The sequence below is a fragment of the Heteronotia binoei genome, chromosome 12 (genome assembly GCF_032191835.1).
Source record: "Heteronotia binoei isolate CCM8104 ecotype False Entrance Well chromosome 12, APGP_CSIRO_Hbin_v1, whole genome shotgun sequence".
In the NCBI taxonomy this organism is placed as follows: Eukaryota; Metazoa; Chordata; class Lepidosauria; order Squamata; family Gekkonidae; genus Heteronotia; species Heteronotia binoei.
In genome coordinates, this window is record NC_083234.1 from 51104113 (window position 1) to 51115539 (window position 11427).

Consider the following 11427-nt stretch of genomic DNA (forward strand, 5'->3'; position numbering starts at 1 on the left):
GCAACTAGAATCATGCTGCTTAGGCTTGCCCTAAGAAAAATACCTGGGCTGCAAGGGAGAAAGTGACCTTTGAAAAGATCAGCAAATTCTTTCCTGTGAATAGATAAAGGGAGCCATATGCCTGGCAGAAGTGCTTTGCCATTGCTCATCTCCCCCCTTAGCTAGTTTGGTGTAGTGGTTAAGTGTGCGGACTCTTATCGGGGAGAACTGTGTTTGATTCCCCACTCCTCCACTTGCACCTGCTAGCATGGCCTTGGGTCAGCCATAGCTCTGGCAGAGGTTGTCCTTGAAAGGGCAGCTGCTGTGAGAGCCCTCTCCAGCCCCACCCACCTCACAGGGTGTCTGTTGTGGGGGAGGAAGGTAAAGGAGATTGTGAGCCGCTCTGAGACTCTTCGGAGTGGAGGGCGGGATATAAATCCAATATCTTCTTCTTATATCTTCTTAACATTTCTCCGTTCCTGAACACCTCATAAAGAGTGATGCACCAAATGCTCCTTTATCTGCTGGAGTTTCACATAGGTCTGAAGTGGCAGATGCTGCCTCCATCATTAAAAATGTCTTGCACAGCCAGTGAAGGACAGCAACTTTTAAAAAAATGACAGCCCAAGATTAAGAACTGTAAGGAATATATCAGCTGATAGCAATTTGCAGTTCAATAGCTGACCTCCTTACTTAGACTACTGAACAAACACAAAGCCGATCCAGTTATCTGGGAGAAAGTAGGAGGGAGGGAGTCTGAAAGCTGCGGCTTCTGAAAAGGGATGCATTAAGACTTGGTTGTATATGTAATGTACAGTGGCCTGTATAGTCCCTGTCTGCAGTCAGCAAGCGGTTTTGGTATGCCAGAATATGCCTTGCTGAGATAGCCACTCAAGGCCACCTTTTGCCATCCTTTCTTTCTTTGCAGGATTATCCTAAGCTCAGCCAGTCATACTATTCCTTACTGGAAGTTCTCACCCAAGATCACATGAACTTTATAGCTAGCCTGGAGCCTCACGTAATCATGTATATTCTTTCTTCCATTTCAGAAGGTCTCACAGCACTAGGTGAGTGTGCCTATTTTTTTTCTTCCCCCCCCTCAGTGTGTCTGAGCACAGCAAAGGCTCCAGGGTATCCCAAAAAGTCACATGGCAGTGGTGAGGTAGGACAGCTGGAGAAGTATAGGAAGACAATAGAACCAAAGAAATGTGTGTCTTGCTGTATATGTGCCTCTCTCTAGCGAGGCAAGTTCAGAGGCATTAACACTGTGGCTGTGCAGCAGAATCTCAAGCCTACCAACAGCACCCGCATCCTGGCTGTTTGTGTCATACAGTGATCTAAAATGTTTTTTAAAATATGTTCTATATATTGCATTCAGAAGGTTCTAAAATCAGTAAAATCCAGCAAAACTGGAAGATTCAATAAAAATTGCCGCACTACTTAAAATAAGACTGTTTAACAATGCAGTAACAATGCACATTGTCAGCAGCAAGAACCCAAACAAAAAGCACCAAATTTGGGGACAGGAGAATGAACAAACATACGTATACAGCGACACAACAAATCCAGCAGTCTGCAGATTCCCTGGACAGAAGGAAGTTTAATCTTGCACTGAAAGTTGAACAGACTTCCGGAAAAAGATGGCGTGGTGAAGCACAGGGCTTTGCTGAGCTCCGGCGTGCACTGTGAGTTGGAGCGCTCCAGAGAGGTCCCTCTTTGTAGCGCAACGCCTCGAAGCTTGGGGGAGCTGGTTGGGGGTTTAGGGGAGACGCGGAGGCGTCCCTTCTACTCCAGCCTGTCCCTCGCCTGGAGCTCTCCAACGCTTTGGCGTTTTAACCAGGCCTCCGGAACAGGAGCGGAGGGGGCAACAGAAAACTCAGATGGATTGCCCTAAACTAAGAAAGCTGTCCATCTTTTTTAAACTTCCCTATGCATGGTGGGTGGCACAGGCAGAACCATAGATAGGTAGTATTCCCCCCTCGCAAAAATCAGATTTTTCATCAACTTCAACCACCTTTGCTGGCTGATGTGTAACTTTTCATGAAATGCTGCTGTTTCCCATGAATCCATTCACATTAGCTGCTTTCTGTAACCTGTTCTAGTAAGTTCTACATAATGCTTGTACAACACCTAATACTGCAAGCTCCCTGCACAGCAGTTTTGAAATGTTACTGCTAATAATACCCCTTAACCCAGTCTTCTTGCATGTCCTTAATTCTCTGATATTTCTTAATCTCCCTCCCTTCTTCATTTTTACCAAAGGATTAACATTTGTTCTGCAGCATTCTTCAACAGACCCCTTTTTCAGATTTGTTCCTCTTTAAACCACAAAACCCACCTCAGAATTCAAAGAACTCTCACACTTGTGATAGGAGGTGGGCATGCACTGTTATGGATTGCAGCAGTGGTATTCTGGTGCATACCTCACCATAGATGATGTTGCAGTCAGTTATTTAGCTGCCTTCACTGCATCTTTTAGCAAGGGTCCAGCTGAATGTGGTGAACCTAAGTGTTCCTGGTTCCCTGTAATGCTGAAGTTATCCCACTCTGCCTCTCTTTCCTGTTCTTTTAGACACCATGGTTTGCACAGGCTGCTGCTCCTGCTTGGACCACATTGTCACATATCTCTTCAAGCAGCTCTCTCGCAGCACCAAGAAGAGGACTGCGCCGTTATCCCAGGAGAGTGATCGATTCCTGCACATTATGCAGCAGCACCCGGAGATGATCCAGCAGGTAAGGGCCAGGCAAGTAATGCTGGCTGCCAAAGAATGGTGATCTTTTGGGGGACTGACAGGATACTTGTGACCCATCTGGCTGTCCAAGGCCTTAGCAAATCAGTCTTACTAGGAACAGGAAGTCTGTCCAAGAGCATCACAAAATACAAATTGCCACCCACCCTTTATCATACATATATTTATTTTATGTAAACAAACAAATAAGCATTTAAGATGAGATAGAAATACCACAGCTTTTCATTTATACATAAACAGTCATAATTTTGATTGACAGAAGCACAAAAAGCAAGGAGCACAAAAATCAATAAGTGAAAGAAACCATTATTTAATAATCATCAGTATTGTCTAATAAATTGGGACTAATAACACTTTTCTATCTATAAAATTGATAAACAGATCTTACTTTAAGTATAAATCACTTTTATACCTTTGTTTTGGTCTGGTCTGCATATAATTGCATTTTTATTCCTAACATTTCTGACTTTGGGTCATTATAAACATATGTTACTCAGTTCTCTCCTAATCCTTTCTATTATTTTATTCTTATTTTAATCTTTAAAGCTTTTTAGTCTAATTTTGATCATTATATGCAAAAAATATGTTCCATTTTTCTTGAAACCCAGATTCTGGTCTGTTATGCAGATAGAAAGCTGAAATCTACCCAGAATGTAATTGATTGGAAAAAATAAATTAACTGAATATATGACAATGGCAAAGCTAATATCTTACTTGCATAACCACCCACCCTTCTTACATGTAGCTACCTACTTGCATTGTATCCCGCCCCCCCTCCCCCCGCTTGTTCAGTGCTTGCTTGAGTGTGGAGGGTTTTGTAATTGGCATATAACTAGATTTTTAGTGCAGTATATCAGCACACCAGGGGAAAGTGTAGGTGACTGGGGAAGGCAATGGCAAACCACCCCATAAAAAGTCTGCAGTGAAAACATCATGATGCAACATCACTCGAGTTGGAAACGACTGGTGCTTGCACAGAGGACTACCTTTACCTCTCTTTTTTTTTTATCAGCACTCCCTCTGTAATGCTTCAGTAAATCATAAGAGCACCGAAAATTCTTTTAAGTGTTTCAGAGGGTAGCCATGTTGATCTGCAGTAGAATACTTAGATTCAACTCCAGTAGTGCCTTAGAGACCAGCAATATTGCTTGTCTCTAAGGTGCTACTGAGCTTGAATCTGTTCTTTTAAGTGTGATACCCTCAGCAAGGGAATTGTTATATGGAGACAGCCTTCAGGCTTGCTTGGTGCACATGTACACAGCCACACCAGTTGCTAAGCATGCATAGCAACCAGTGACTGGAAACTTTTTCTTCATAAAACAGAATTTTCCCCAATAAATGAACAGTGATACAGCAACTGACTTGATTTTGTTTGTGCCTTCCCAGATGCTGTCAACCGTGTTGAATATAATTATTTTTGAGGACTGCAGGAACCAGTGGTCCATGTCTCGGCCTCTGCTTGGTTTGATACTGCTTAATGAAAAGGTAGATCTTCCTCTGTGCCTCCTTGTACATTTCTGCTAGGCTTTGCCTTTCACTCACCCTGACCCTTTTCTGTGACAGACATGGTGCTTCTCTGCAGCTTCTGTTCATGCAAGACCAGTGTCTGATGCCTGAGATACATGCTACATAGCAGAGAACCACCTCTGTTCCAGCCAAACAGCAGCATAAATAAGGCTTAGGACAGGGAGGCCAAACTGTGGCTCGGGAGCCACATGTGGTTCTTACACACACATTGTGGAGCTCTCAAAGCCTTCACTGCCCAGTCAGCCAGCTTAGAGAAGGCATTTTTCTCTTTTCAATTACTTCTCTAAACTTTAAAGTTGCTTTCATTCCACTTCTCTCTCCCCTGTCTTCCTTCCTTCCTTCTCTCAAACATCTGGCATTCATGTCTTGCAGCTCTCAAACATCTGACATTTATTCTATGTGGCTCCTACGTTAAGCAAGTTTGGACGTCACTGGCTTGGGATCTAAGCTGTAGCTATGCCAGACTGAGTGTTCTGGAGGTGACATTTCCTTTCGACACTCAGTCCTTTGATGGCTAACTACTAATGCCTTTCTCTTCCCCATTCCACCCATTTTGTTTTCCAGTATTTTTCAGACCTAAGGAACAGTATAGTGAACAGCCAGCCCCCTGAGAAACAGCAAGCCATGCATCTCTGCTTTGAGAACCTCATGGAGGGTATTGAACGCAATTTGCTCACCAAGAATCGTGATAGGTCAGTATTTTCTTTTTACTTCAGAACAGCCTGCATCACTACAAAACACAAAAGCTAGCACCTCTCCAAAATGTTTTGCAGGAGCCACAGCATTTTGGGAGAGTCTGTTCTTCCAGAGCCTCTCTCATAGAAGCAGTTCTGCTTAGAAACCATTTGAGATTGTTGTGAGCTGCATAGAATTTTCTGGACAAGGATTTGCCATGTTCAGATATCTTATTTAAGGACAGTGTAGAATCTGCGTGTCCTCCACCTTACAAATGTTTGCACACATTCTTTTTGTCCCACAAACGCATTTCACTGAAGTAGATAAGCACTTCCTAGCAGGCATTTCCCTGAGCAGAATTTATCATATGCTAAAGTGTCTAAAGGCAGATCCCGTGATGCCATCTAAAAGGATTGGAAATGCTTATTCCAGCAAAAATTGTAACAGCAATTCAGCAATGGGAGGAAACTGCCTAGGGAGACGATAGAAAAATCCCGTTCCAGAAAGACTTGCAGGAACAATTAGACAAGTATCAGGAAGCCACCTTGTACTAAATCAAGCCATTGGTCCAGCTGTCTCAGTACTCTCTATTCTAACTGGCAGCCACTTGCACTTTTTGTGCAAAAAGGCTCCAAATTCCAGTAAAAGCGCCTAATTTGTGGACACTCTTTGAAGGAAAAAATTCCTTGACACCTATTTAATTTAGCAACTGGTTATAGTTGGCATAATAAGAGCCCGTGGTGCAGAGTGTTTAAAGCTGCAGTACTGCAGTCCTAAGCTCTGCTCACGACCTGAGTTCGATCCCTGGTGGAAGCTGGGTTTTCAGGTAACCGGCTCAAGGTTGACTCAGTCTTCCATCTTTCCGAGGTTGGTAAAATGAATACCCAGCTTGCTGCGGGGAAAGTGTAGATGACTGGGGAAGGCAGTGGCAAACCACCCTGTAAAAAGTCTGCTGTGAACATTTTGTGAAAGCAACGTCACCCGAGTCGGAAATGAGTGGTGCTTGCACAGGGGACCTTTCCTTTCCTATAGTTGGCATGATTATATGTATAAGATTTACAAAGAATTGGGAGTCTTTCAGAAAACACTAAGGCAAAAAATAAGATGGAATGGGATAGAAATAGGGTGAACGGAAGCAGGTAGCAGTAATTTTGGGTAGGCCAGAAACTGCATAGAATTGTAATCAAAACCAGTCTCATGACCATTAAAAGATCTTTCAAAACTTTACTTCTCAATCACAAAGGCTAGAAATGTGAGTGCTGATCTCAGAAATGAAAACAGAGAAACTCCCTGATGCAACTTCACCACAAAATTCCAAGCCTAAGAATCCAGGGAACAACCAGCTCTCTTTCAAGTAATTCCAGAGGAAACATGACAGTGCAAGATCAGTCCTGTCGTTTTGTGTCTCAAGGGCTTTCCTTATACATGGTAGAATGGTTCCTTGTAGTCCATCTGTTGTGGACAGATTTGTTAAGAATCCAAGAAAAAAAAGCAACCAAAATAACACAAAGCCATACTCAAAGTTTCAAGTTGTGCATGCCATTTTGCTTAATTTTGTAAAACGGCATTACATGGTTTGGGGGTTTTTTTCTGAACCACAACTACTGCACTCTGTGATCAAGGGGTGGTTTCTTGTCTACACTGGGTCTTCCTAACACAGCTTTGGCTTGACTCCTTGGCAGGTTTACGCAGAACTTGTCTGCATTCCGTCGGGAGGTAAATGACTCTATGAAGAACTCCACCTATGGGGTAAACAGCAACGACATGATGAGCTGACGTCTCGTGAGAAGGCTCTCTCTGGTGTGGGCCAGGGAGGTTAACTTTTCCGATGGAAAGACAAAAGGGCATTTCTGATCCCTGCTGGTCCCTGGGGCTAGGCTGCAGGAGGAGGGGGTGTAAAAAGTTCACCAGGGCAATGGGGGCTTGTTTCCTTGGGGAGGAGAGATGGGAGATTAGCATCTCCCCGTGTGAATGTCGGAGAGGAATCCCAGTATCCTGCCGCAGCCTGCCTTGTATAAACATGTACATTTTTTCATAACATTTTGAACAAGGTTTATATTGACAGTTTAAAAAAAAAAGTGTGATTGAAATTTTTACAGAGTTTAGTGCACCAATGCTGAAGTGAGGGTTGTGTGTGAGTGAGGAAGCTGTGTCTCCTGGTTGCCTGCAGTGTTACTGGACGAGGGGGTATGAAAGGGCAGAGTTCTATTTAGTGACAAGTGTAGAGAGGCAACGTGTAAAATTCCAAATGTATATTTTTCTTATACATCCCTTTAACATACATCAACTTGTCCTTCCTCTCTTCCCCAATGTTGTTAGGAACTCAAAGCCATGCCGTGTTCCGTGCTACTCCTAAGAGTGTGTTCCTCCCCCCTCCCCCCAAAAAAGAAACCCTACTCCTGCCTCACCAGCCCCGGGAAGGCTGAGCTGGTATGTCTCAGCCTCTTCCTTAGCCCATTGCGCCAGCCTTTCTGTTCAGTTCACTGAAACTCCCGTTTCTCAGCAGCTGGGAAATGTGTGGGGAATTGGTTGGGGGCTGAGCTAGTTTCTCTCCACCCCAATGGAACTGTTTGTCTTGCATCCCCAGTCAAGAATTTCTTCAGAGGCTCTCTGTGCACTATCTATACTGATCACGTGTGAGTGTCTGCATTAAGGACAGTGGGGCTTGATGTAGGCTGTTCCCAGGGAGGGTTCTTGCTAACAGCCTAGCATGATGTGTAACAAAGCCCCTTAAGACAAGCCCACTTTTTTCCAGTACTGCAACCTTATCATCAATGTTTTGGATATTTAAATTTTCTTAGAGGAAATGATTGGGGGAGGGGGGAACCTGTCTGCCTTGTACTTTTCCCACTCTTCTTGCTGCTAGTTCTGTGCACCCCTAGCCCAGCTCTTTAACCTTCTGTCTGGTTTCTCTTTCCAGATAGCACCACCTCAATTTTATTTTTTGTTCTTTCCTCTGGCGATTGTGTGTTGGGTCCTTTTTGCGTGAGCAGATTGCTGGATGACTTGTAAGGGTGTTTGCTGCATACAGTGTAAGCATTGTGGCTGCAAATAAACTTCAGTGGTTTCTACTGAGCTGTGTGGAGCCATGCTTGTGTGAAATGAACCCATGGCACCAGGAGCATAATCTAGAGGCAGCTGTGGCTGCACACACAGTTTCTACCTGCCAGCAGTGTTCCCTGAGTTAGTGTGAGCTAGCTCACAGGTTTTAGCCTTCAGCTCACATATTTTTGTCTTAGCTCAGGAAATGTGGCCCCAGAGCAAACTTAATTTATACAGTAGCTCACAACTTTAATGCCGGTAGCTCACAAAGTAGAATTTTTGCTCACAAGACTCCACAGCTTAGAGAGAGTGTTGCCTGCCAGCAAGCCGACTGCAATCTCAGTTTGTACTGTTCAGTCCTTCTGAGTTAGGAGCAATGAAAGCTCTGGAAAATACATCTTAGGTGTTCAGAGAACAGCTGCCTCCCAGGCTTTTCATGCACCTAAGTTGATGCAAAAGGACAATTCAACCTGTGGGGGGTGGGTTCTGGGTTTTTTCCCCTTTTTATTTTAGAACTGCAGGTGCCCCTTCCCCTTTTCATAGAACAGAATATGAATCACATACTTAATATAAATATAGTAAGGTGTACAGCTCTTGAAGTAGTGGCTGATGTTGAAACTTGAGCTGCTACCAGATGGTTGCTAAAACTCAAGAATAAGCACGGAGACTGCCACCTTGAGGCCAGTTACTGAGACAGTAAATAAAACATGAATGCTGCTTGTCTCCCACACCCCCGCAACAAGTTTCCAGCTCTACAGTTCATACTTTACTGTAAGTAGTCAATATTTTTAATACACATTAATTTATTCAGCTGTAAGACACAAGAATTTGACCAGTATTGACATCATAAAACACTTGCCCCTGAGCTTAACTTAATAAGCACACATAGATGAGTTCTCTGCTTCAATCCTACATTAACCTTTAGATTGAATTCTGCTTATATTTATTCAGAAATAAGGCTCACTGAACTGTGCTCACATCTTGATCCCATCCATACCTGTATACTGAAAAAGAGATCTCACTGTGTCCTGTGAGCTAGTGCTCCCTTATATACTGGATGGCAAACACAGCATTACATTAAGGCTAGCAACACATCTGTAGTTTTGGGTACCACATGTAGCATGGTGGTTTTGTTAGACCTCAGTGTCTTTATATCAGAGTGGCTATGATTGGTGCCCAGGTGTTAAGAACACTGCCATTTAACTATTCTGTGTATCTCTGAAAGGGCATGGGATCCAGCACAGCTAGAACACACTTGCTTCTGACTTTCATTCAGGATGTTTAATGTTGAATTCATTTCCAAAATATTCAGACTCCAGAAGAATCAACTGCATTCTCACTCAGCCCATCACAGCAGAGCCAAGATTTAGCTCATTTCAGCATCTTAAGATTGATCCAGCACCAGTTACAGGGATAGTCACTTTGCTCAACTGAAACAAAACCACAATCCCTTTGAGTTTGTTGGCCTGTGTCTGGTATCTGAAGGTCTCACCCAGAGCTAACTTCTTCTTGGGATGAACTAGCTTCCTTGGCCCTGTTGTAAACAACACTGTTGTAGCCCTCTCGGTTACGGGCGATTTCAATGGCGAAGAACTGGATCCTGGTGGCTAAAAAGAAAAGTTTTCTTAAGGCAAGTAAGAGAGTGGTTCTCATGCCAGTTTCTAGCTAATAAAATCCCTTTGCACTGTGGCCTCCCCCATCCCACACTCTTAAATTTGGGCAGTGCAGCGACTTCTTCAAAGGAGAACAGTAGCAAATGAAGAATGAATTCCTTAGACTGGTAATCTGAGTACAAGCTCTGCACTACGGAAAGCTGTTATAGGCACCCTTCACTCTTCCCAGCAGAATAACATCTCCCCACCCAATCACATCCACAACAGTGAACAAAGGCTTCTCCAGAAATAACCTCTTACCTAACAGAGTGTTCTCTTCCGTGTAACCTTTGCTGCAGTCCAGCCGTAGGAGAGTGCCATAGTTAAAGTCTTCAACTACCCCATCAAACTGTAAGCAGAAGGGGCGCCATTTCTGAACAGAGGAGCAGGGATTAGCTTTCAGATCTAAGGAAGAACCTTCCTCTCACAGACTCTCTACCTCCTCCAGCACTCACCTCTTTAGCAGGTTCAGATTTCAGATCCTCAGGATCAAGGACATCAATTTTAAGTTCTTTAAAGCTCTTCCTGAATTCTGTATAAATCTGGTCATCAGCTTTGGTAAGTTTCAGGAACTTGGGATCAACTGCAGAAATGAGCTATAGTAGAATACATGGCAGGCAGATAAGATATGAAATGAAACAAAAAATATCACACTAGTTGCCTCATGATGGAGGAAAGGCAGTTTTTGTGAATTGTCTACAATCAACAAAGTCTAAAAAGGTAAACGTACCCTGTGCAAGCACCAGTCAAAAGTCTACTAGGGCATTAAACTACAGAAAGGCTAGTTCCAGCCTATTAACAAAAAAACTGAGCTTGAGTTCTTGCCACAGGTGATGGCTCCCAGAAAGAAGTGTTCCCATGTTCAAAAAGTTCTGCAGTTGTGAGGTATACCCCGCTCCCTCCAACAACATTACGAAGGGAGTGGGGAGGAATTCAGTCCTTTTGCAGCCTAAAGGGCTATGGGCTATACACGATCTTTTAGGAGAAAATAATTGCAAGCACGGGGGAGTTCCTAAAACATTTGCGGGTGACCGCCTGTAGCGGGGCCTGCTCTCGAACTAAGCCACTAAAGAGGCGGGGCACATTAAAAGGCACGAGAACCTCCGATGGTCCCGGCCAGGGCGCCCAACACGGACACCACCCACCCCCAATGGTCCGGCAGCGGATACTTACGTTACCGTAGACTTCGGCGTGTTGGTGCGCCTTCATGGCCCACAGCATCTCCACGGCGGGCTGCAAGTACATTAAGAGGGTCAAGTCTTGCCTCTCGCGGGCCGGGAACCATCCCGTGCCCTGCCAATGCCCATACTCACATCGTTGCCGAAGGCCTCGGCCGGCAATGAAAGCGCCGCCGCGGCTTCCCGGACATCCTGCAGGGGGAATAGAAGCAAAAACGAGCGTGAGCAGACAGGGAGGAGGGAGAGAGCGAGCGCGCGAGGACGGGGGGGGGGGGGGGGCAGCCACGGCCACTCACCATGGCACTCAGGCCGCCTCCCGCGTAAGCCGCCATGCTGCCCTGTAGCTTCCGGCGCGTTCAGAACGCATGCGCTGCTTGGACAAGCGCTCCTTCCACCTCCCCGTCCCGCTGGTGGGCGGGGTCGAAAAACGGAGGCCGCGCGGCGGGCACGTGGCTGGCTCTTTCGGGCTCGGCTGACTGACTGACTCCGTAGGTGATGCTATAACCGTCACTCCGGGAAAGGGCCAGGAGAGGACTGGCTGGTTGTAGCTGGGCGATAGGGGCCTTTAGAGGCCGTCAGTCTGAGGGAGCCGCCTGGGGAATGCGGATAGGCGACGCCTATGAG

General features: G+C 45.0%; 2 protein-coding genes across 5 annotated transcripts in view; one reads left to right on the plus strand and one right to left on the minus strand.

Moving 5' to 3' along the window:
- Positions 1–8006, plus strand: part of XPO7 (exportin 7) — a 76913-nt gene extending 68907 nt beyond the window's left edge. For all 3 annotated transcript variants that reach the window (XM_060251410.1, XM_060251411.1, XM_060251412.1), the window contains exons 24-28: positions 908–1046; positions 2552–2712; positions 4116–4214; positions 4821–4948; positions 6614–8006. In XM_060251410.1, coding sequence (XP_060107393.1) covers positions 908–1046; positions 2552–2712; positions 4116–4214; positions 4821–4948; positions 6614–6707 — 621 coding nt within the window. In that variant the 3' untranslated portion in view covers positions 6708–8006. The remainder of the gene's footprint in view (positions 1–907; positions 1047–2551; positions 2713–4115; positions 4215–4820; positions 4949–6613) is intronic.
- PBDC1 (polysaccharide biosynthesis domain containing 1) lies at positions 6619–11231 on the minus strand. Of its 2 annotated transcripts, none has more exons than XM_060251418.1 (7): positions 11100–11231; positions 10939–10995; positions 10799–10858; positions 10081–10221; positions 9887–9974; positions 9466–9580; positions 6619–6673 (listed from the first exon to the last, which is right to left on the minus strand). In XM_060251418.1, the coding sequence occupies exons 1-7, from the start codon at positions 11133–11135 to the stop codon at positions 6658–6660; spliced, it is 513 nt and encodes a 170-aa protein (XP_060107401.1). In that variant the 5' UTR covers positions 11136–11231; the 3' UTR covers positions 6619–6657. The 2 variants fall into 2 exon arrangements, with proteins under 2 accessions (XP_060107401.1, XP_060107400.1); XM_060251417.1 differs by having other exon boundaries at positions 9887–9998; positions 11100–11224.
- Between the last annotated feature and the right edge of the window lie 196 nt (positions 11232–11427).

Excerpts from the sequence above, each read along its gene's own strand:
- PBDC1 (XM_060251417.1), bottom strand. The coding sequence starts at position 11,135 with ATGGCGGCTTACGCGGGAGGCGGCCTGAGTGCCATG. Across the intron at positions 10,996-11,099 it reads GAGGCGGCCTGAGTGCCATG|GATGTCCGGGAAGCCGCGGC; the intron begins GTGAGTGGCCGT and ends TTCCCCCTGCAG. Across the intron at positions 10,222-10,798 it reads ACGCCGAAGTCTACGGTAAC|CTCATTTCTGCAGTTGATCC; the intron begins GTAAGTATCCGC and ends ATTCTACTATAG.